Source organism: Propithecus coquereli, unplaced genomic scaffold, assembly GCF_000956105.1.
Source record: "Propithecus coquereli isolate 6110/MARCELLA unplaced genomic scaffold, Pcoq_1.0 Scaffold482, whole genome shotgun sequence".
In the NCBI taxonomy this organism is placed as follows: domain Eukaryota; kingdom Metazoa; phylum Chordata; class Mammalia; order Primates; family Indriidae; genus Propithecus; species Propithecus coquereli.
In genome coordinates, this window is record NW_012150641.1 from 222,658 (window position 1) to 246,634 (window position 23,977).

Here is a 23,977-nt window from a genome sequence, read left to right on the forward strand (position 1 = left end):
GGGCTGTACAAAAACAACAGTGGGATTTGGCTAGGAAATATATTTTTATGAAATCTCTAGTTCATACTGATGCTTTTGATTCAAATCCAACACCACAGGTTTCTTCCTTACCTTCCCCATTCCAAATTTGTATTTTCTTTCTCCCACCTTGAGAACTCTGGTTTCCAAATCAATATATTTTTACATGTTTATGGTTTACAGAAAATGGTTTCAAAATTACTACGGAGTACCACTACAAATACTAAATAAAGTCCAAAATCTGTGTATTTTTTAAAAATTTAGAATATTCCACTAAGAAATTTAGAATATTCTCTTCCAAAGTTATTAGAATTGATTCTATTTTTCTGTATCTTATGCAGTCTTAACCTACTGCTTCTAGGTGACCATTTTCATTAATTTCTGTCTTATTCTTCCTGTGTTACTTTTTGCAGAAATAAGTCTGTGTGTTTATGTATGTGTGTGTTCTTATCTTCCTTTTATATGAAAGATAGTTTTTTGTATCTTGCTTTTTTTACTTAATAATATATAAATCTCTCTATATTAATTCATAGAGATCCTTTTTGTTCTTCTTTAAGTCTGTATAGTACTCTATTGTGTGAATGTAACATGGTTCATGTAACCTGTCTCTTAAGGATGGGCTATTAGATGGTTTCCAATCCTTTCCTTTTACGAATAATGCTGCAGTCAATAACTTTGTCCTTTTTTAAAAAAAATTTATTTGTGGAGGTATCTTTTAAAGGTAAATTCTCAAAACCAGACATACCTAATTTTTTTACCCGTTGCCAAATTTTCCCCTTCACTGGGGTTGTCACCTTTGGCACCCTCATGGGCAATGTGTGAGAGCTTCTGTTTCTTCACAGCCTGACCAACAGAGGGTGTTGTCAATCTTCTGAATTTTTTGCCAGTCTGATAAGTGAGAAATGGTATTTCAGTGTAGTGTTAAATTTGTATATATCATATAATGAGTCAAGTGGAGTATGTTTTCATATGGGTAAGGGCTATTTATATACTTTTTCTGTGAACCATCTTCTTGTCTTTTGCCCATTTTTCTATTGGACTGTTGGCCTTTTTAGTCTTAATCTTTAAGAGCTCCTGAAGATATTAGGGAGATTAGTTCTTCATGATAAATGGTAATTATTTCCTCTCCTTTATCATTTGACGTTTGACTTTGTGGTTTTTTTTAAAAAAATGGAGTTGATTATCCATCTTTAATTGCTTCTGTATATTTAGTCATAGTTAAGTTTTTTGCCAGTTCCAGGTTATAAAGGAATTTATTCCTGCTGTAGTAAGTGTATGGTTTCATCTTTTACATTCAGAGCTATGATCCATTTAACAACTGTCTTCTTCATGGACAGTTAGATTGTTTATAATCGTAAATGACTTTTCAGTGTGGCTAAATTATTGCCCATGTTAGAATAAATTCCTCAAGGTAGACTTCCCGGATTTGAGTTGTATAAAATTTTAAACCTTTTGAGCATATATATGTCGCAGAATTACATTTCTATACCAATTATGATTATCTTTTAAAAATCTTTCTCTGTTAGGTAAAAATATTATGTTACAATAGGTTAATATGCATTTTTTGTTACTAATATCTTGAACATCTCATATATTTATTGCATATTTGCATTTCTTTTATGAATTGCCTATATAATGTTCTTAACCTAATCTTACTATTTTTTAATTTCAAATTAAATACTTGTACTTGGTACAAGTATTTTTTCTGTTAATTTGGCTTTTGATTTTGTAAGTGACATTTTTAAATATGTACTTGTTTTTAAATTTTATTTGAAATTATCAGTATTTTTATCTGTGGTTTTTTCTTACAGAGGGAGGGGATCCATGCTTAGAAAGGCCTTTTACACCCAGAGGTTACATAAATATTTTACCTAATTATCTAAATTTTCTTTAAGCTTTTCTTCTGTTGGTTTTTTGTTTTGTTTTTTGTTTTGTGTGTGTTTATAAATCTTTGAAATATTTAAAGTTTATTTTGGTGTGTTGTAGGTATCTAATTTTATTTTTTTCTCCATTTGCTATACATCATTGATTCCCCTCCCCAAGATGTGAAATACTCTCTGTTTCATTCACTGAATTTTTATATAGCTGCGCTGTTTCTGGGCCATCTGTCTATTCTGTTACTCTCTTGAAGCTGTTAGTAACTGCCTGCATTGTACTTCTATAGTTTTTTTGTAATGACAACTTCATATCTGATTAAGACTGCCTTTATTATACATATTCATGGTTTTTCTTAATTTTCCTTCATTTATCCTTCTTTCAGAGTAATTTTGTAAAACTTCATTTAAAAAAAAGTTTGTATTATGTTTCAATTACCACCTCCTTTGCAATAGAAAACTCCAAATGGGATTTCAAATAGGTACGTAGTATGTTTATAGATCAAATTGGGGAAAATTTACATTTTTACTGTGTTGAGTGTTTCCTTTTCTTCATTCCTTCAGCAGTATTTACTGTGTAATTACTATGTGTCTGGCACTGTGCTACATACTTTTTAGATTTTGTTGGTATCGTTAATGAAGTTTAAAAGTAATAATTAAAAAAATTCTCCCTAGGTATTACCTAAATTTAGGAATGTCCCTGATTTTTTTCATTTTATTATCGATCCTGTACTGAATTCTTTTGCTGTTTCTAATAATCTTTCAGTTGATTCTCTGAAGTTTTCCATATAGACCATTATCAATCTGCAAATAATGATATTTTCATCTCCTTTCCAGTCTTTATATATTTCTTCAATTTGTCTTATTACATTGGTTAGAACATCTAGCTCAAAGATAAATAATAGTGCAGTTAAGGCAATAGTGTTTCATCCTTAGTTTTTCTTTCTTTTTTTTTTTTTTTTTAATCTCCCCCATACTGTATTACTCATATATTTATTCTATTTTTAATCATTAACACCATGAGCTTTATTATTAGATTATTATTATTATTTAATTAGATTATTATTTTCTAACATCAAACTGTCTTAAATAACTAGAATAAATTCTACTTCGTAATGGTATATTGTCCTTTTCAATGTAATTCTGAATTTTCTTTGCTAATATTTTAAAAAAGGTTTTTACATTTATAATCCTTAAGTGAGATGGATGTGGTTATTTCTGACAGAGTGTTTCACCAGGGTTGTTAGCTTGAAATATGAATTAGACTTTCCATCTTTTTCTGTGCTTTGGAAAGCACCTGTTTAATTATGATAATGGAACTTTTTTTCTGATTATAAAAGTAATCATTTTCTTATAAAATATTAAGAAATCTTACTTAGAGATAACTACTGTTGGCATTTTGGTGTGTTTATTCCTGGGTTGTTTTTATTTGGGTGACATTTTATGACTTGATTTTTTCTTTTAATAAGTTAAACTGGATATCTTTCTATGTGAACAAACTGAGATTTGAGTTATACTTTTTAATGGCTATATACTCTTTCATCTCTTGAATGCTTTTGATCTTTAATTTTGTAGACTATTTGTAGGTCTGCTGTGTATGGGGTGCTTTTTTGTTTGCTTGTTTTACTCTTTACTGTTTGAATGAGGAGAGAGCTGCTTGTCTTGACGTTTTCCTGTAAACATTGTGGGTGGTTCTTCTTTGGTTCCCAGAGGTATTAGAATAGTTAAAGTGAGACTTTTCTTGGTTACTGATGCCTTGGAGGGTTGCTTGATGTGTGTAGCCCTTGGCCAGCCTCTGGCTTTCTCTACTTTTCCTTAGTGTGTTTCTGCTAATCTAAAGGAAGCAGCGCCTGCTTCCACCCAAGTTGCATAATTGTTACTTTTAACAAGATAGCAAATGAAACCTATGGTATTCTGTGTTTTTAACATTATCTGATTTTATCCATGGTGGAATATGTTTTAATTTAAATGGGCAGTTTATTTTTCACTTTTCCAAATTCCTGAGAGGCACTCTCTCTTTCTCTCTCTCCCCTTCCTCTGTCCTTTAAGGTAGCATGTCAGAGTCACAAACAAAAATTTCTTCCAGGATTTTAGAATGATTGGAGAACATTCAGACACTCCTGGAAAAAGAGTCATGTGTGGTTAACATCCCTCTTGTACAAAAAGAACATATTGTTATGAAATGTTTCAGTGGTTCATAAATTTTACCAGTGTGTTTAGAGAGACTGGTCGGGACGGTAGTGGGACGTCTTTTGAATCCTGGTTGAGGGAAATGTGGGTTTTGCTATCGAATGAAGACTTGGGGAACACGATTTCCTGCATGGCTCCATGGTGCATAACTAGAATCAATGGGTAGAAGCTCTGGGGACAGAATTCAGCCGCTGATGAGGGCAAATTGACAGTTTCCAGTCAATGTCGGTGTCCAAGTATGGCTTTGCTCACTATGTGGCCAAGTTGTGGAGTGGGCACAGGCCAGAGGCTGGGCTGGGCACCGCTGAGACTGCTTACAGTCCTGAGTTTGTTGTTGGGAGGCCAAGCATCTCTTCCAGCCCTTCCTGGATTGAATCATAATCTGTAAAGCAGCATTTACATGATGTAGTTTAGTAGATTGTACACCTCTGGACTGGAATACTTAGGATGTGTTCTTTTCTTTTCAGCTTACGGTGACAATCAGAGCTTTGTTGCAGAACCTGAAGGAAAAGATCGCCCTTTTGAAGGACTTATTGCTAAGAGCTGTGTCAACACATCAGATGTATCCATGTAAACATTTCCACCTCTTTTCTAGAGTGGGAGGAAAAACAGTCTTATTTTAAGAAAGGAAGGAATCTGGGCCACCCAGATTTTTCCACAGCTTGAGGAAGACCTGGTTTCCAAAATATTGCCTATAATCTTGATTTCTATTTTAAGTGTCTGTTACATGTTTTATAGTGAATATGCTGGCAAAGCAAGACCTGCCGAAGGAGTTAACTTATTTGGGTGTAACCTGTACAGTGCAGGCAGCTAATGCTTTCTGTCAGTGCCGTGTTTACAGAGCCCTGCTTAGCTCCCTGTCTAGGCTGCTAGCCACTGCTCCAACAGGAAAACTTCCATGAATCCATGATAATCCTGAGCTCTGATTCCATTGCTGGAGTTTCCAGAGTTTTTAATGATCCATTTCTTTTCGGAGAGGCCAATACCAGTAGAAAACATACACCTTTCCTGCTGTTTATGTAGATTATTGAAATGTGACTTGCTTGCCTTATTATTCTTCCAGTGGCACAGATACTGTCTCTAGTTTGGGAGTTTGGGGGGTAAGGGGTAGGACTTGCTTGAAGTCAGTCCTGTCAACATTGTCAAGTATTGAAATATTTTTTTTTTTTTTGAGAAATTCATACTGTGATCAATTTAGGAAAATATGTGTGACCTGTTAACCTAAATGAACCCTTTATGTCTGAGTTTATATTGGTTTAGAAACTGACCTCAAAGGATGACCTCTCTCATCCTTTCTCTAAATTGTCAGTAGTTCATGCCAAAGACCAGATTTTTGGCATCTCAGGAAATGATTACTGCCTGATTTTAAATACAGGAAAATGTGTGAATATAGCTTCTTAAATAAAACAATTGAAGGTATTTAAAAAATATTTCCTCCCAAGTATAACCCCTTTATGTTACCAGGAAAGCTGGTTTAGATTAGGTGCATGATTTTCTAAATATTCAGTTTTTAATCCGCTACGGTTTCAGATAAAAGTTTAATTTTAATAAATAATTGGGACCTTATTTTTAACACAATTGGAATATTCTGGCACACTTAGTTTGTAGCTTTACCCTCCATCTGGTATTACTTGTTGCTACACAGTTAGTCTATCATATAAAGAATTTTTATTTTACCAAAATTGACAAGTGTTCATATACAGAACTGAAGTAGTTTTAGATGGACAGGGCTATTTCTTCTGCTTTCTGTACTAAGTACTGCGAGGTCTGCACATGCAGTCAAAGTATGCAAATTCATGTTACTGTTAGCTAAAGCACATATATTAGAAAGGAAACTAAATATTGTTTTGTGGTATAATATTAATAACTATGTATTTGCTAACTTCCATTCAGGTAACTGATTATCATTTGTCTTATTTATATGCTAAACCTATAGGGCAAAAAAAATATACAAATTAAGAACTTTTACTTTTTTCTGTTAATAATTTCTGCTAGTTATTAATTATAGAGTACTAAGCATTCCACAGTAATAATTGACTTTATTCTCCTAAATGATTACAGTCTATCTGTTGAAATCTCATAGATTTTTGGTTTTGTGGTGATCTCAGAATTACATCCTAAATTACTGAATGAAACACTAAGCATTAAAAACACTGAACAACATTATTTAAAACATTACAAAAATATTTAGGGACCTTATGTGGATAATTAAAATTTCCTAGGAGAAATGAAAAACTCAACTGGACCATAACAGTACTCTTTAAAATCCTGTTTATTTTTTTTTTTGAAATAATTGATCTATTTCTACTGTAACTGCAATGAATACTAGGGATCGCATTCAGATAATCCGCCCCATGGGGGCACTTATAAACTTCTGTTAGTTTCAGGGAGGCCACCTTTCTTTTGAGGTAATGGAAAGGAGGCAGCTTCCCTATTACCAAGGCCACTTTTTAATTCTCCTTCTGTCCCCCGATCTTCCCTGCCCTTGAGTTCCTTCCTCCTCCCAAACATTTTTAATAATTCCATGGCAGTTGTCTTCCAGATTTAAGATACATCAGATAGCAACTGTCAGTCCTAATAACCTGCTATTATCAGTTTGTTTTGGTGGTTCCTTTTCTTCTTTACAAAAAAGTTATTGAGGCCAAGTCAAACTTTGGAAAGAGAATCCAGCATTCCAGCAGAGGAGATTTTTACACAGAGGAGAGGAATCTTTGAGAGCTTTAGTAACTTGCCCAGGACCCCACAGCTGGGAAGTAGAAGGGCCAGATTCAAACACAGGGCTGTCTGGCCCTAAAGTCAGTTGTTTAAAAGCTGAATTCTACTTTAGTAGAAATAATAACTGGCATGTCTTCAACTATAATTCTCTATTAATTGGCATGTTGCTGTAGTGCCAAGACAAATCCTGTTTATAATGCAAAGCCTCAAGAACCTTCTTAACCATCAGAATGATGAAACAGTGTTCATTGTCGTTTATTAGGTATACTTTATGATGCTGTAAATTTTAGAGAAATTTTTGTCCATAAATCACCAATGGAGTGACTTTTTTAATCCTTTTTTGAAACATAATTAATGTAGGGTGACTTTAAATGTGAATATTTGAATACTGCATTTTCTTACTATGCCAGGTAGTTGAGAGTTTATGGTACTTTACTTAATAAATTTATGCCTTTCTACATTTGTGAAGTTTTCTAAAGAACACTAGGAATTGCTGGAAAGATAAGTCCTATGAGAATGCTTTCTAAACAATTAAATTTGTGGAGTTAAGGAATAAGATGTTATGCTCTTTCCCGAAAAAATATTTTTCTCCTGGCAAGAATAAACATGAAATTAGAATGAAAGTTCTGTGTTTTGAATCTGTTAGTTTGCAATTAATAAACCAAAGACATGCAGCCAGAGAGTTTAAATTACTGAAAGACATTAACTTCTACTCTCAGTGCTTCTTTGAGATAGGAATTATAATTGCCTCCCAGCTGGGAAAAGGTATGTGCTATAGGAGGTTGCATGTGAAATTCCAGATAGTACTAAAGATATTTTTAGAATTGGCTTTATATGAACCTTGTGTGTTTGTTGGCTTTTCAAAGGCATCACCTTTACTTCTTTTAAGATAATTTTTAAAAAACGTCTTTACAAGGGTGTTTAATATCAAAAGGTATTTTGGTGTATTGGGAGAATGCCTGTGGAAATAATTTTCTTAAATCTATAAAAAACTTCTCAACTCTGAATTTTTTTGGGGAAAAAGATAGGTAGGTAGATTGGTGGGTAGATAGATTAAAAACTATATAACATAAATAGATTTTAGAGGACTCCTCTGGTGGAGCCAGTGGAGGTGAGTGGTTCTCAAACACGGTGCCTGTCCATGACAGAGTTTGCACTGGTGCCTGGTCATAAGACAAAAATAGGAAGATAGTACTTACATCAGTAGAAATTTTCTGATTTATGTCTGTTACATGGTTCTTTCTAGTTTTTGGTGTTAAAATCTTGTTTTTTCACCATGATATTAAAAGTAGTTAGTACTTTTACCTGTTGTTGTTTCTTTGAACATCCATGCCTGCAAAAATGTTATGATTGGTAATTCTATATAAGCACCTCCCTCTTTCCCCCCCAATTTTTTTGGAAATATTACTGGTCCATGAAATCCTAAAATCTAGGCACCAGTACAGTGGGAACAACATTGGCTTTGGAACCAGACAGATCTGAGAGTGAAGACCAGTTCTTCACTCTCTGCCACATGCTCAAGGCCAAATAGCAGTTTAGCCTTTCCAGACCTTATTTTCATTATCTATAAAGTAAGAAAAATCATACTTTGCAAAGTTGTGAAAGTTGAAGAAAATATTTCTAATGCCCCTCACAGCGCCCCCATAATGGTGGGTGTTGAATAAAAGGTAGTTATCAACACTTAGTGACTGTGTAAGCTTGGGCAAATTACTTAAGCTCTTTGTGCCCCATTTTTCTCATTTGTGAAATAGTGATGATAAAAGTCCACATGGTTTATAGGATTGTTTTAAGGATTAGATTATACGCATAGAAGGTGCTTCACATACAGTACGTCCTCCTTGTACAATTTTTACAATTTTTATTGTAAAAATTATAGCTACCATTGAGAATTGACAAATAGTCCTTTCACGAAGCTTTTAATAATGTAAGGTGGTTATGTCAAAGCGCACAGATAATGATGGTATTAAGATAGTATTTGCAAAATATGATCAGTGCTTTGAGAAAGGTAAAAGCTTGTCCTGCTACATAATAGATATTTATTAGAGTTTGACTTAAAGAAAAGTGAGCCAAAAAAGTTTTCTGACCTCTGAAACCTTAAATTGTCTTCTTGCAGTTCTTCTGTTATGGCATAGAGAAGTAATTATCTGCAAAATCCTTCTCCACAGCAATTCATTCACAAAGTAAGACTTACCTAAATTCTTAAGCCTTCTACCAAATAAAGAGAAAATCTGGGAGCTGGAGGAGGGAGGTAGTCCTGTGGATCCAGCAACATGGTCACCCTACTCCTTCTGTGGTTAGAGTGTTTATTGGTTACAGCAGAGAAGCTGGGCTTAAGCATACTGGTTGTAGGTATTGGGAATATGATGTCAGGATCCGATTCCATTTGCTACCTTGCATTTCCATGAATTGGCTATAATTACCTGTAAAATCAGCCTAGCCAACGCCAAAGTACTTACGGTAGTGAGTTCTTCCTTTTCCCTATTTGTCTGTTCTTTGACCTTCTTCCTCGATATTCACAAGTTGGTAGAAGAAGAGGTCACTAGCACTGGCCACTGACTGTGGGCCCTATTTTCTACCTGTCCCTAGCCTCAGGCATACTCTACCCCACCCCCCCTACTCTACCAAACCACCACGTACGTGTCCACATACATACAGTATGGATCATTGCCCGGATGATTCTTTGACCTCTTGTTAACATCAACCCATATATAGCAAGGGTACTATGCAGATGGTCCATTACTCAATTTATTCTCCTTCCACCTCCCCTCAGCCCGTCTCCTTATGCTCTGTTCTCTCCACAGATTAAAATAAAATATAAAACAAAGAGGCAGAGTGTTCCTAATTGGATAGTTTTCCAGTTTTCCCACATTTACAGGGATTCCCTGGGTATATTCTGAATTCGTATTCTCCGTGCTATTTTTAACAGGATTCTAAGAAGTGGCGAAGTTAAGCGAGCAGTGCTGGGTGCCTCAGGGTGGGGAAGCCCAGCACGACGTGGTAGAAAAGCCCTGACCTAGTGTAGAAAGAGTTGAGCTCTCTGGGCTGTAGCCCCAATTTACTGTTAACCAGCTGAGTGACTTGGCCACGCGAGGCCTTAATTTCCTGGTCAGGAAAACAAGAGAATTGGGCTAGGGGATCCCTAAGGCCTCTTCTAGCATCAAATGTCTGGGATTCTGTTCTTCAGTTACTAACCTGTAAACATAATCAAGTTGTACTCTTATGACTTGATGTTGTTAGTTCATTTTTTTTTTTTTTTTTTTTTTTGAGACAAGAGTCTCACTCTGTCTTCTGGGCTAGAGTGTCATGGCGTCAGCCTAGCTCACAGCAACCTCAAACTCCTATGATCCTCCTGCCTCAGCCTCCCGAGTAGCTGGGACTACAGGTGTGCGCTGCCATGTCTAGCTAATTTTTTCTATTTTTAGTAGAGATGGGATCTCACTCTTACTCAGGTCGGTCTCATGCTCCTGACCTCAAGCGATCCTCCTGCCTCAGCCTCCTAGAGTGCTAGGATTACAGGTGTGAGACACCACGCCCGGCCTGCTAGTTCATTCTTAGCATTAGTTTAAATCCATAACTAGTATCTGCTGAACTTTAAACTTATCTTTATTGTTTCTGTTATAAAAAGTACTTTCTATCTGTACATGTCTTATTGTTAGTTTTTACCAATGGCTCCTCTCTCTCTTCCTCTTCCCCAGCCTATCCCATCTCATTCTTCATAGTTCATAATGTTGACAGTTGGCACCTATCAGCCCAAAGGCATAAAATATATGTATGTACACGTAAAATTGTTTTGACTATAAAGGGATCATCCTATACATGTGGTACCAGAGGTTGTGTTTTTATTAATTAGGATATGATAGAGGCAAACAATGCAAAACAGTGTTCAGTGAAAAGTCAGTCTTCCTCACACCTGAACCTCCAGGTCCCCTTCCTTAGAGGCAATGTTTGTATATCCTTCCAGAACTTTTCTGTGAATATACAAACATGTATATGTCTGTCTGATTTTTTTTTGACATAGTGGGAACACACTATTCACTGTTTAGCTCCTTGCTGCTGCTGCTTTTTTTTTTTTTTTGGTTTAGAACTATGTTTTGGAGATTATTCCATAGCAAATAAGTCATATAAGCTCTTAATAAGTGCTCAGAAATATTAATTATTATTATCAGTTATTTATTTATTATTATAAACAGCTTTCCTGTTCCTTCTTTTAGGCTATAAAACATTCCATTGCATAGATTCACTAATTCCTCATTGATGTTTCCAATATTTGACTGTTATAAATAATGCTGCAGACCAGGTGCGGTGGCTCACGCCTGTAATCCTAGCACTCTGGGAGGCCGAGGCGGGAGGATCGCTTGAGGTCAGGAGTTCGAGACCAGCCTGATCAAGAGCAAGACCCCGTCTCTACTAAAAAATAGAAAGAAATGATCTGGACAACTAAAAATATATATATAGAAAAAATTAGCTGGACATGGTGGCACATGCCTGTAGTCCCAGCTACTCGGGAGGCTGAGGCAGTAGAATCGCTTGAGACCAGGAGTTTGAGGTTGCTGTGAGCTAGGCTGATGCCACGGCACTCACTCTAGCCCGGGCAACAGAGTGAGACTCTGTCTCAAAATAAATAAATAAATAATGCTGCAGTGGACATCCTTGCTCCTAAGTTGTGGTATAAACATATGAAGGTATCTGCAGGAAAAATTCCTGTTGAAAGAATGTGCCTTTTAAATTTTATTAGATATTTAGAAGGCAGTCTGGCAATTGGTTGAACCTGTTTACGTTCTCATCAAGAATGTATGAGAGTGCCTGGTTCCTTATCCCTTTGCAAAACTCTCTTGTCAGTTTCCTAATCTGACAGGTGAAAGTGATATCTTGCATTTCTTTTATTAATGTGAAATAGAATATCTTTTCATTTGAGTACAGATACTAGTGTTTCTTTTTTCTGTGCTCTGTTATGTCCTTTGCCTTTTTTTATTCCAGTATTTGTCACTTGTAATCTTATTTTGCAGATATTTAAAATTTTATATAGTCATAGCTTCTAGGTTTTCAATCTTGCCTAGAAAGATTTTTTCCTAATTGAAGATTGTTAAAAAGTTCATCTGTGTCTTCTAATACTTTTACAATTTTATTTTTAAATTCCTGAGACATTTGAATCTGTGCTTAATTGTAATGTTGGATTATAGTTCAGCATATGTTTGCTTGGGAGGTTGAGTACTTAAATCCCAACAAAACCAAAGGTTGCCAGGGTAGGTTGAACATAACACAGAAGACAAGGCTAGCTAGTACAGGTTGAGTATTCCTTATCTGAAATTCTTGCAACCAGAAGTGTTTCAAATTTTGGATTTTGAAATATTTCCATATACATAATGAGATATCTTGGGGATGGGACCCAAGTCTGAGCACCAATTCATTTATGTTTCATATACACCTATACACATAGCCTGGAGGTAATTTTATACAATATTACCTGTGTTTTGACTGCAATCCATCACGTGAGGTCAGATGTGGAATTTTCCACCTGTGCTGTCTTGTCAGATTTTGGAGCATTTTTGGGTTTTCAGATTAGGGATGCTCATCCTGCATTGTGATGTAATTGACAGTTTCCACAATTTAAAATTCCCATTTTGTCCTGCATAATTCTTACGATTGCTTGTTATGTTTTAATTTTTGAGGAGCTTCCTTTAAATAGAAAAACCTTCTGCCTTGACAATTTGCCATTAATTTGAAACACATCGATACTTATTTTTGATATTGCATTGATCGAGAGACTAATATTTAGCCCTTTTATTAATAGTAAGGAAGTATTTAAGGTTACTGTTTCTTTGTTACAGTTGCTACTTCATGGTTTCCAAGATTGGGTATTTAGTGACTGTCGTCAAGTAGGAAATGGAAAAGTAATGGTAGTAATTTGACTCGGGAAAGTGTGGCATTCTGGAATGTTGAGAGAATTCCTTTATTATTTTTTTAATATCTAAAGCCACTGACACTGCTCAGCTACCTTGGTTTGGGGGATTTATGATTTTTCTAACTACTGTCTGTTACTGTGGCAAACTTTTGCCTGGGTTTGTTTACTAATTTGCTAGCTGGCCCTTTTCTGTGCAAAATTAGCAACAAAAATTATAGATTCCCTGTGCTGTGGTTTTCTCACCCAGGTAATGGGGATGCTACTACTTGATTCTGCCAATTTCTCAGAAACTTTTTGGGCCTAAGTACAATGTTTTATATCCCTCTTAAAAAGAAAAGTATCTATATATCCAAAATAGCAGTCTCACTAATGCCTTGCTATTTTTACTAGGACTAGGTAATTGTGGCCAGGGATACACTGAATCACCAGGGTTTTAGCTCTAATAAAACTAAGGCCATTTAATGAAAAAGTAAAAGCTAGATAAAATTGAGTTGAGATGGCTTATTTTTGTGCTCACTTTTTATGTCTTGTGTCAGATATATCCTTTCAAAAGTGTTTGTTAGCTTTCTCATTCTCTTTATGGCAAAAATTTTCTCCTTCAATATTTCCTTTATTTTTTAACACACGTATGTGCACACACATACTTCAGCCTAGAAGAACTTATGTAGTTTGCTTCAAGAAAGTTAGTACATAAAACTTTGAATTTTGTCCTGATTTATTTTTTTTACTATCACTTATGAGTTGTGCTGGAAAAGGTGTTAGAGATTATCTGGTGTTACCTATAAAGAAACAGAGATCCAAAAAGGTGAAATAACTGGTTCAAGATCATAGATAGTGGTCAAAATAGGACCAAAACTCTGCCCTTGGGACTCCTAGTCTGTCAGGCTTACTAGAATCACATATTCAAATATGATTCTTTGTAATTTTCTTGAAAGATTATGCAATGTATTTAAATAATGAACTGATGGTAACAACTTTTAGAGCAGATCTGTTGCATAAAGTAGCGCTTTACAAAATAAATTCCAGGTATATTAATAGGTATTAACATGGGAGAAAGAGGGCAATATAGAGACCCTCCTCTGTTTTTTTAAACAGAGCATCTTAGGGTACTAATGTGTAGGAAATGACCCCTGAACACCGACACCTATAACTCAAAACCTAAAGAATCCCTGAGGCAGGTTGTTCTGTTGACAGGAAAAGTCATTTAAATCTTGGTCACTGTGAGGAAAATAACATTTACCAAGTATATTTCTCAGTGAAAGAACCTGAGTAGTGATCTATCTCTGTGTCTACAAGTCCCTCCACAGTGGTACCGTCAAGGGCCCTTACCTGAAGGATGGGTGAGATTGAAGGTCAGAGCAGGAAAAGCAGAATGGTTCAGATCCCTCCTGGACAGCAGTCTGTAAAAGCCACAGCTGACTTGAAGAGTTAATAACGTAACAGGTAACATGAGGTAATTCATCTACTGTTGGACCTTAACAAGGCGTCTGCAGAACACAACTTGAAGGGGATCGAAGACAGAACCTATTGGATGATCTTGTAACTCGAGAGAGACTACTTCTGGCGTCCTTTAAGAATGAGGGTGCCGAACCAGATCTAATCAGGTAGGATGTTTTCATTTATAGGGATTACTTGGTGGGTGAAGATTTATTTGCAGATATTACAGCTGTTTCCTGAATGGCTTAATTTCCTTAACTGGTAGAATATATTCTGTTCATTTATGGTGTCTGATTATAGTTTTCTGTTCAATTTAGTTTTCATTAGTTTTCTAGATCTAGTAAACCGTTTATGTTCAGCTGAATCCCATTTGGGTAGAGCATACTTAGGTAGAATACAGACGAAGTCAGAAAATTTCTTTTGCATTCTTTGGTTGAGTTTTTTGTTTTGTTAGCTGCCTTATAAACTCCTGAAGTCACTACTTATCTGTGTGGGAAAATGAGTTGTTTGTTTTTTATTGGCATGTTGAAAAAATGTGTCCTCATGAGATTGTGGTGTGGGGCTCGTGGAGGTAGAGCCCCGTTCTTTCACACTCTAAAGAGTTGACAGCTGCTCTGAACCCGGCTCTGCTGGGGGACCTGGAGAAATGGTCCAGCTTTCCAAGGCTGAGGTTAATGACCTGTCAATTGCTACAGCCTTAGAATTGGCCTCCCCCACCTCCAGAACTCCACCAACTTCATTGTGGGAACCATCACAGAAGGAAATGGGTTTAGGATAGAAACCCGCCTCTCCTCATCTTCTACACTAGGGATGATGCATCCATTGTGGTGAGGCAGCTTGCTCTTGTTTAGTCCCTAGCTAGGAATAAGACGGCTTCCCAAGGCCAGTGGTTTTTGACCCTAGCCACACGCACTGCCACACTCCACCTCAGACAATTAAATCAGGGTGGGATTGGGGTGGAGGCAGGGGAGGTCACAGGTGATGCTAATATGCAACCAGGATTGCACACCAGCCCTAGGACAAGCCGAGGAGGATGAAACAGTTATTTTCTTGTTGGTCCCAGTCTTCTCAGGAGCTGTTAATCCAAGCTTCTCAAAAAGAAACTATGACATACAGGTAGCTGGATAAAATGTTAAGTTTCTGTGAAGAAATGAACCCAAGGAGTCAGGGAGGGAGGAGTGATACTCTCGTGGCAGGGTCCTGGGCAAGGTTTTTAAATGAAGACAGAAGCCTGTGGTGGGCTGATTTATTGAGGTTCCCGATATTTCTCTGGCATATTCAGTCCCAGGGATCCAGGGGTGATGCCAGTGGATGAAGGTGGTGCTCCAGGTTGGTGACAGAACAGGTGAGCAAGGGAATCCTAGGTGAAAAGAAAGTGCCATCTTTCAAGAAGAGCCTCGATTTTCGTTGAAGGAAGTCGAGAGACTAATAAGGGCATAGTTAGGGGGAGTGCATTTCGTGGGGAGATGGAGTCAAGTAGAGAGGCGAAGGTCAGAAGGGGAGAAGACATTTAATCGTTCTGTTTGAGAACGGTGTTCTGTGCCAGACTCTGCCTCTCGCTCTTTGTTCATTGTGTCATTTAATGATGTTGAAGAGGGTAATGTATGAGTTTAGGCCTTCTCAGGACCTCTGCAGTCCTATCACTAGGTCTTTGTGGCTTGTATCATTTTTTTTGCTTTGTGGTTCCCGCTCTCCTGCCTGTGTTAGCGCTGCTCGCCCTCGTGCTAGTCTCTGCATCCTTGCTCTGCAGAGTGCGACCTGCCGAGAAGCAGCGGCACCAGGAAGCGTGTTGGAAATTCAGAATTTCAGACCTTATCCCAGACCTGCGGAATCAAAACTTGCGTTTTTACCAGACCATCAGGTGATTTGAATGTATGTTACAATTTGAGATATACTGCCTTGTATCAGTTATTCTTAATTGTGGCACCTCACTTCAGAATCGATCAAAAAAAAAAAGAAAGAAAAATAAATGTCTGGACCCTATGCTTGCAGAGTCTGATTAGTAGCCTGGGTGGGAGTAAGGCTGTCTGAGACTCCCAGGTGATTCTAGTAGGTGGCAGGGTTAGAACCACTGCGCTATGTCTCAGCGGCTACTAGTAATGATACTAATAGCTTATGTTTGCTGTCTGTTTTCTGTGTGTCGGGCACTATGTTAAGCTCCTTTATATAATATCCCATTTTACAGAAGAGAAACTGAGGCTCAGAGGGGTCACGATTCTAAAGCTAATCAGTCTCAGAGCTTGGATTTCAGCTCTGAACTCTTAACCAGGTGTTAGAGGGACTCAGCTCTGTAGCTAACTAGTCCCTCAGTCATCTGGGCTTCAAAATCATTGACCTTAAACTGGGGATATGTGTTCTGCCTATTTTTCATTGTTAGGACCAGATGAAGGGATCGCTGTGAGAAGGGCTTTGTAAACTGTAAAATCTTTATAAATACAACCTATTGTTGCTGGAGCATTGTGTCCCCATCAGGCTAGGAGGGAGCTCATGCTGCCACTTTGCTTTAGAGACCTGCTGTCCCTCCTGTCATGCCCCCTGAGTGCTCTAGAGCAGCTGTGCCCACCCTTTCTGACACCAGGGGCTGGTTTCAGGCAACAATTTTTCCGTGGATTGGGGATTGGAGGGGTGGTGTTGTGGGGGGGGTTGGGGGGGGTCAGGCAGTGCCACTGCTCATTTCCTAACAGGCCACAGACTGGTATCGGGCCGCAGCCTGGGGGTTGGGGACCACAGCTCTAGAGTGATCTGGTCTCTCCTTCAGCAGTCTTGTTCCATGTGCTGCAGCTGGTCCTCGGCCCTCCCATTCTCCCCTTCCAAATCTTGTTTGTTCTGTGTCCTCCTTCCACAGTACCCGGCTTATTGCCTGTTGTCTTATTAGTAAACAGTCTCATATGAATTCTAGCAGTGAAATACATGGCTGGCAGAAACTCGTTTTCTGGAGGTATTTTAATTGACGCCTCCTTGAACCTTAGGATTTAAAATAAAGTAAATTAATTGATGGGAGAATTTTAGGGACTTTGGCAGCTTAGTGGAGGTGGTTTTTGTTTTGGATGGAGGAGTTCTGGAGTCCCACCAATAAGACGCCTCTTGCTTTTCCTGCGTGCAAGGCTGATCACATGGCGGACCCGAAGCTATTGCTTTTTGGTTTGTTGGTGAATGGTCGGGTGGCAGGGCAAAGGGAGACCAGACTGAGGAGAAACTCTGAGCAAAGGTAACGGAAGTCCTGGGGGTTGAAATAAGGTAACTGGCCAGGCTTATTGACATGCTCCCAAGATGAAACCAAGGGCAACATAATATTGTGTCTTTTTCATTCAGGAACAGAAATGTAGAATAGTTCAGAATAAACTTTCAGAGGAATTGTTTAAAAAGCATATAAGCACTGTTGAGGAGAAATGACTCCTGCGGAGAGGTTTGAAGAAGGTAAAAGTGGACATAACATACAGTGATGGTCTATTCCAGATGATGTGGAGTCTGGGCAACAGAAAGAAACCATTGTGGCAATTATTAATAGATACCAATTGCCACGAAGAAAGAAAATCATCCAGAGGCTGAAGCAGAAGGCTCGCTTGAGCCCAAGAGTTTGAAGCCAGCCTCAGCAACATAGTGAGACCCCCGTCTCTAATAATCATAATAATAAACAAAAAAGTCCCTGGGAAATCTGCTTAAGGGCTATGGGAATGGACACCCAGATAGTGTTGATCTAACTAGTCAGGGAGGACTTACCAGAGACAAGCATAAGTGTATAGATAAGTTAATGAATGAATAAATGAATGTTAAAGCCAGAGTAGATTACTAGAAGTAGATTTTCTTAGATTTGAGGTCAGTTACTGGTCTTGGATTTCATTCACCTGCCTATGTCAGTTATTTTTGCTGCCTTTACTCCTAATCTCCACCCTGGGGGCCTCCCTGTCCATCCCCAGTTTCTCATACCTAGTAATTCTCCTGCTTGGACCTGGCCTTCTAGAGAGGATCTTAATTCAGTGTAGACATGACCAGTTTGGGTTCACAGTTTGACCACATCCTCTGGCCTCCTGAATGTCAGGTTGCCCAGTCACTTCTCATACAACTCTGAGGGAACTTTCTGCTGTATCTTTGGAGAAAGCTCATTCCTTTCTGCCAGTTGGTTTCTCTGGATCTCCGATGACTCACAAAGATTCCCTCAGTCCTCCCCACAGTTAATCCCTAGTTCTGGGTTCCTCCAGCATTTTTGTTGGCTTCTGTAATTCTTGATACCAGAGAGGTCAGCTCAGTTGCTTTGTCACTTTGGGGGTGGAGGGCACGTGTCTTTCCCTTAATTTATGACCTATGGAATCACATGGGCCAGAAAGCCTTGTCAGAACTTCAGAATGTTATAGACATGCTCTTTATGGCACATTTTGTCATTAATACCAGACTATTGCCACAGCACATTTACTGTTAGAGAACTGGGGTTAATCTGCTCATCAGTATCTCCCGTAATAACTGACAGCAATGCCACAAGATCAGTTTGCCCTACCAGGATTTGCCTAGAACCAGGTGAGGCCCCCTCTTCCTAGAACCCAATACCTCTGTTTCCCTCTTTCCTGTTTACTTTGTGCAACCCTCATGCCCTCTCTCTTTCTTCCCCATCCCTCATTCCCAGAGTCCTTCTACCCCTCCTTTTCCTCCTCATATGTGGCCTTATTAAGGAGAGAAAAGTATTGTCAAACTTCAGTTTGGATTAGCATTTCCTTTAAACAGACATTAACATGGCAATCACATAATTCAATGTGTAGCTGTCATGTGACAGAATCTTAGTTTTACTCTACGGATTACTGGTCATTATTCTAAAGCCGTAAGCCTTGGTCTAAATAAGCAATGGTTGACTAATTTAGGGTATTTGGAAACTTGTTAAAGAAGTCTCCGTGCAACAATGTCTCTTTGAAGAAGATAAGCCCTGACTTATAAAGCAATGACACAGCTTCTGATTAAAAGCCCTCCTGTCCTTTATATTTGAGAGCAGTGCCAAGTCTCACAATTAGTTAAATCGTTGTAAAGAGAGAAAAGAAAACTGTTGCATACTCCACTGCTCTGTGACCATCTCAAAGATTATGTGATTAACTCAGCTATAGTGGGTGGCTAATTGGCTAAGCTTTAATCTTCACACCATCAACTGTGTAGAAGATTATAGGGGATAGGAAGTGTTTTAGATGTGTTTTGGTTCAAGATGGTAGTTATATGTCAGGAAGGATACATTAACAAGCAGACCAATTGCTAAAATCAAAAGAGGATGATACAAAATGTCCACATTTTCTGAGTACAGATTTTCTACATTTAATTTTAGATATATATTTTTTCCTTGAGCTACCATAAAAAAGCATGATATTTCCAGTGTATATTTCATATCACTGTATTGGTAGCCAAGATGGGCAAAGAAAACTTTACATTGATTCTTATGTTAAAAATACACCTCTTTCATTTTAAACTATTGAATATTTGATTTCAGTTTAAAGCTTCATTTATAGGAAGGATCATTTACACCTAATAGATTTCCTAAAGAATCATTGATTTATACTTTATGTTGCTTAATGTTATTAACACATGACCAAGCTACTCTTCTAGGAGTGGGAAATTGCTAAGGAATATATACTTGCATCATCAGCTAGCTCATGTGAGACAATGGATAAGGCATAAATATTTATCTCTTTGATTTATGCCCCAGAAATTCAGTAACTTGCCAGCTTTTCTGACATGTAAGGGTGTGCTGAAATCAATAGAGCTTTGCTTTCTCTATTATTTGAGCCCAAGGATAGTTGAAGTAAGGCAGTATTAAGTACAGTTAAGAATATTAAATAAAATTCCCTGCTAGTTCAATGAAAAATAGGTAAGGAAGCAAAAATGTTGTAGTAAAGCAAATCTTCTTTCACTAAATAGGTATTTCTTGAGTGCCTACTATGTGCCACACACTGGTACTGGGAATGTGATGGCAAAAAATCAAAACAAAAAATACCTGCTTTTTGCAGGTGAGGTGTGAACAGTCCATTGAGAGAGACTGACAGATAAAAAATCACACAAATAAGTAAAATAAATTCAGCAGAAAACTATATTGTGCTTTGAGAGAATACCAGTGGGGAGCTGAGTTAGCTAGGGAGACCACAGGTTTAATACTTAATCATTTTTTCCTTTTTTGCTTGTGTATATTTTGTTTCTTGATCAGATTTTAAATGCTGCAAGGACAGAGACCAAAGCCTAACCTAGTGCTTAATAAATACTTGCTCAATGAGTGAACATCTCTGTTTTTTTTCTGTATCTTCCATATCTCCTAGCACAGAGTTGGGTATAGAGCAGGTGTATTTTTGACTGCTGTTAACTTCTCTAAGTTAGACAAGTGAGAGATCTGATTAATTTAACAGCTCAATGATACCATCAAGGATCTGGGTTCTTGCTGTGTCTTCATTTTGCCTTCCTCAGAGTGTTGGCTTTCTCTGAGGAGAAAATTTTTGTTGATTGAAAGGTTGGCTGAGACATAGGGTATGCTCTGGTAACTAAAGAAACCTGGGAATGTCTGATTTTTAATACATGAAGCCTTTTTTGCCTGCCTCATGTAAAGTCTGTCACGCAAAGGTGACTCAGAGATTCAGGTGTTTCCCTCTTGGGGCTGTGCCTCCATATTCCCCATGACTGGAGAAGAGAGGGCGTAGAGAACTCATACCCTCTTGTGTGCTTGGGCCTGCAAGTTTCACACATTCAGCCATTGGCTGTAACCAGTCACGTGGCTCCAACCTAACTGCGAGGGAGGCTGGGAATGTAATCTGTCTGTCTGCTCAGGAAGAGTACTTGGGGAAGCACACAGCTTTGACCCACTGATTATTTTGGGTAGTTTGATGGAAAGGTAAGTTACTTTGGTGCATAGTCTTGCTGCTCCCTTAGCAAAGCTTAGAATCAGAAGTTACTAGAGGCACACGAGGTAGGCTGAGAGGTGACCATGGTGGAATTCGTTTATTGCTTACAATGCCCATTCTTGAAGAGTTCAGTCAGGTAGGGGGAACAAAATCAGAGATCACACCACCGTGAAATTAGTGTAGATAGATCTGTAGAAGTGTCATGAAGACTAGAAGGGAGGGGTTTTCTTCCACAGTCTGGAAAAGGAGGTGCTGCTTATTGTCCTGAAGTTTGTTAGGGGGTGACTGGGTTTGGCTACTGTGCTAGTCTAGCAGTGGGACACCCTCAGCTGTACATAGTGGATAACCCTACTCAAAATGGCTTATATAAGAAAAAACATCCACGTACTAACAGGCCAGTGATGCCATCACGGATCCAGGTGTTGCTGCCTCTTCATTTTTGCCTTCCTCAGAGTGTTGGCTTTCTCTTCAGATTGACTCCTCTCGTGGTCTGAGAAGAGATGTAAGCAGTTCCCAGCCACGCTCCAAACATGCCAATCGGAGAAGGGGAATGTGCTTTGTATAAGTAATGTATTCGTGTGGCTAAGAAATCTAAAAAGCTTTTAGCAAGGTTCAGTGAAAACCCTCCCACTATGTCCCCCATTCCTCAACATAAGTAATTACTGTTAATAATTTTTGACATATTCTTCCAGGATTCTCTTAAGCACATACCAGCAAATACGAATATATTATTTCCCTCCACCTTGTACACAAATGGTAGCATATCATACATCACCATTCTGTAACATTCTTTTGTCACCTGATCAAAATATCTTGGATATTTTACCAATCATGACATAAGGTTTTGTCATTAGTTTTTATAGCCTTATAATATTTCATTGTATACATGTACTATAACTTATTTAACTAGTCTCTTATTAATAGATATGTGTATTGTTTTCAGTCTTTATTACAGAAATAAAGCAATGAATAACCTTAAACCTAAGGGATTTTGCATCTGTGAAAGTATATCTCTAGATAAGATTTTAGAAGTAGGATGGCTGGGTCAAAGGGTTTATGCATTTGTAATTTTGACAGCATTTGGCAAGTTGCCCTCCAGTGGGGTACAACCCGTTTAGACTTGGACTGGCCACTTATGTGAGGGCCTGTTTCCCTATGCAGTCTTTCCCAAGAGTGTTATTAAGCTTTTGTATGCTACGCCAAACTAATGTATATAGTTTTATATAGTAATATCTTAGTAGGTTTTGTATAATTATTACAGTGAACCAAAGTTGTAAAAAATTGTCCCTTTTTTTGTTTTCTGGTATGTTCATGGTTTTATAACTGCTAAATATTTGATCCATTTGGAATTTAATTGGTTAAGAGTATGAATACCACTTTTTTCCCTATTTGGCTACCTTATTTTTGTGACTGACTACATTTTTATTGTTGTTCATCTCCTCATTTTCAAATTTGAAATGCTGTCTTTATCATGTATATTCCCATATGTACTTTGATCTATTTCTGGACTTTGTAATGGGTTCCATTGGTCCTGTCTACTCATATGCTAGTACCACATTCTTTTAAATATTTGAGTTTTTAAGTTTTAATACATGATAGGGCCAGTCTTCTCTTAGTAAACTTCTTTTTAGGAGTTTTGCTTATTTTTCTTACATGACCTTCAGAATCAGCTAATCTAATTCCAAAAAAGAAGGAAACAACCTAAGAGTATCGTTTTCATCCGTCCTTGCCAAAACTATCTTTGGAATTTTTCCTGTGCTAACAGATAATAACAGCTCTTCACTGATTTAATTTTTTTAAAAAAAGGGAAACAACCCTTTTTTTAAAAAAAAATTGGGATTACATTAAATCTTGAAGTCCTTTATATTGCTGAATTTTCCTATCCAAGAACATGGGATGTTTTTCCATTTGTTCAAGCCATCTTTTAGGTCTTTCAGTAGTGTTTTCTTCAATTAAGTGTAACACATTTCTGGTTAAATTTATTCCTGGTTGTTTAATCTCCTTGGTTGCTGTTTTAAATTCAGTTTTTTATTTCATCATACTTTTTGATTGTTGTTTATATGAAAGCTGTTGATAATTGATGGATAGAAATTGGCTATTAATATTATAGCCACTTTCTTAATTCTCTGATAGTTTTTAGTAGTAGTTTTTCCTCTTGATTCTCTTGTATTTTCCAGTTACTTGTTTTTTAAGAGCAATGAAATGCTTCCTAATTGGCTCGAAATAGAAGTAGGCTAGAATTGTATCACGTGACTATGCTATACCAAAAACCACGGGGAGTGGGGTTGCTGTGATTGGCTTAGTTGATTCAGGAGAGAGATTCCTGAACTGAAAATGAGGGTGGGGTCATGTTCTCTGGGCAGTAAAGCCTTGAACAAAGTTGAGGTTCTGACTGCAAGTGAGAAGAGACTTACAGATGTTGGGCAGGCAGATTGTAGTGTCTATATCAGCTCTTATCTGTAACTCCCTTAGCAGTAACAACTCTCTTTATCTTGAATTTTCTTGAACAACCACAGACTCATGGTTCTTCAAATAAACCTCAATAAGAATCTTCATTTCCTGTTACTTCACCTATTCTTGAAATCCCAGAGAGTGGTAGCTCACTGGCCTTTTGGGTTATTTTATTTAGGCTCAAGTGGAACTAAATCATTACTTTAAATCTCCAATTCACTTATTTAAGAAGCTGGGATATTTATACCTACCAGTTGTCTTCCTAAAGAGGTTTAGGAGAAATACTTTTGAAATGCAACTCAGTTTTAACAATGACACATTTATAGAATAATAGTTTCATAGAGCTGATTTCTTCTGCTGACAGATAATCTTGTATGTTTCATATTCTTGCTTAATTACATTTTGAGAGGTAATAAATAGCTTGTGGCCTTGTCTCCACATTCTGGAGAAATGTTATAGGTTAATCTGGTCTATGACAACAAGAGGGAGTATTTGATGTAGGGACTGACCTAAAAATCTGGAATATATAATAT

General features: G+C 37.5%; 1 protein-coding gene across 1 annotated transcript in view; it reads left to right on the forward strand.

Moving 5' to 3' along the window:
* The window catches only part of STX8 (syntaxin 8), a 261,397-nt gene that overhangs the window by 4,110 nt on the left and 233,310 nt on the right, over positions 1-23,977 (forward strand). Inside the window, exons 3-4 of the mRNA XM_012655606.1 lie at positions 4,550-4,644; positions 14,193-14,303. Of these exons, the coding sequence (XP_012511060.1) occupies positions 4,550-4,644; positions 14,193-14,303 (206 nt within the window). The remainder of the gene's footprint in view (positions 1-4,549; positions 4,645-14,192; positions 14,304-23,977) is intronic.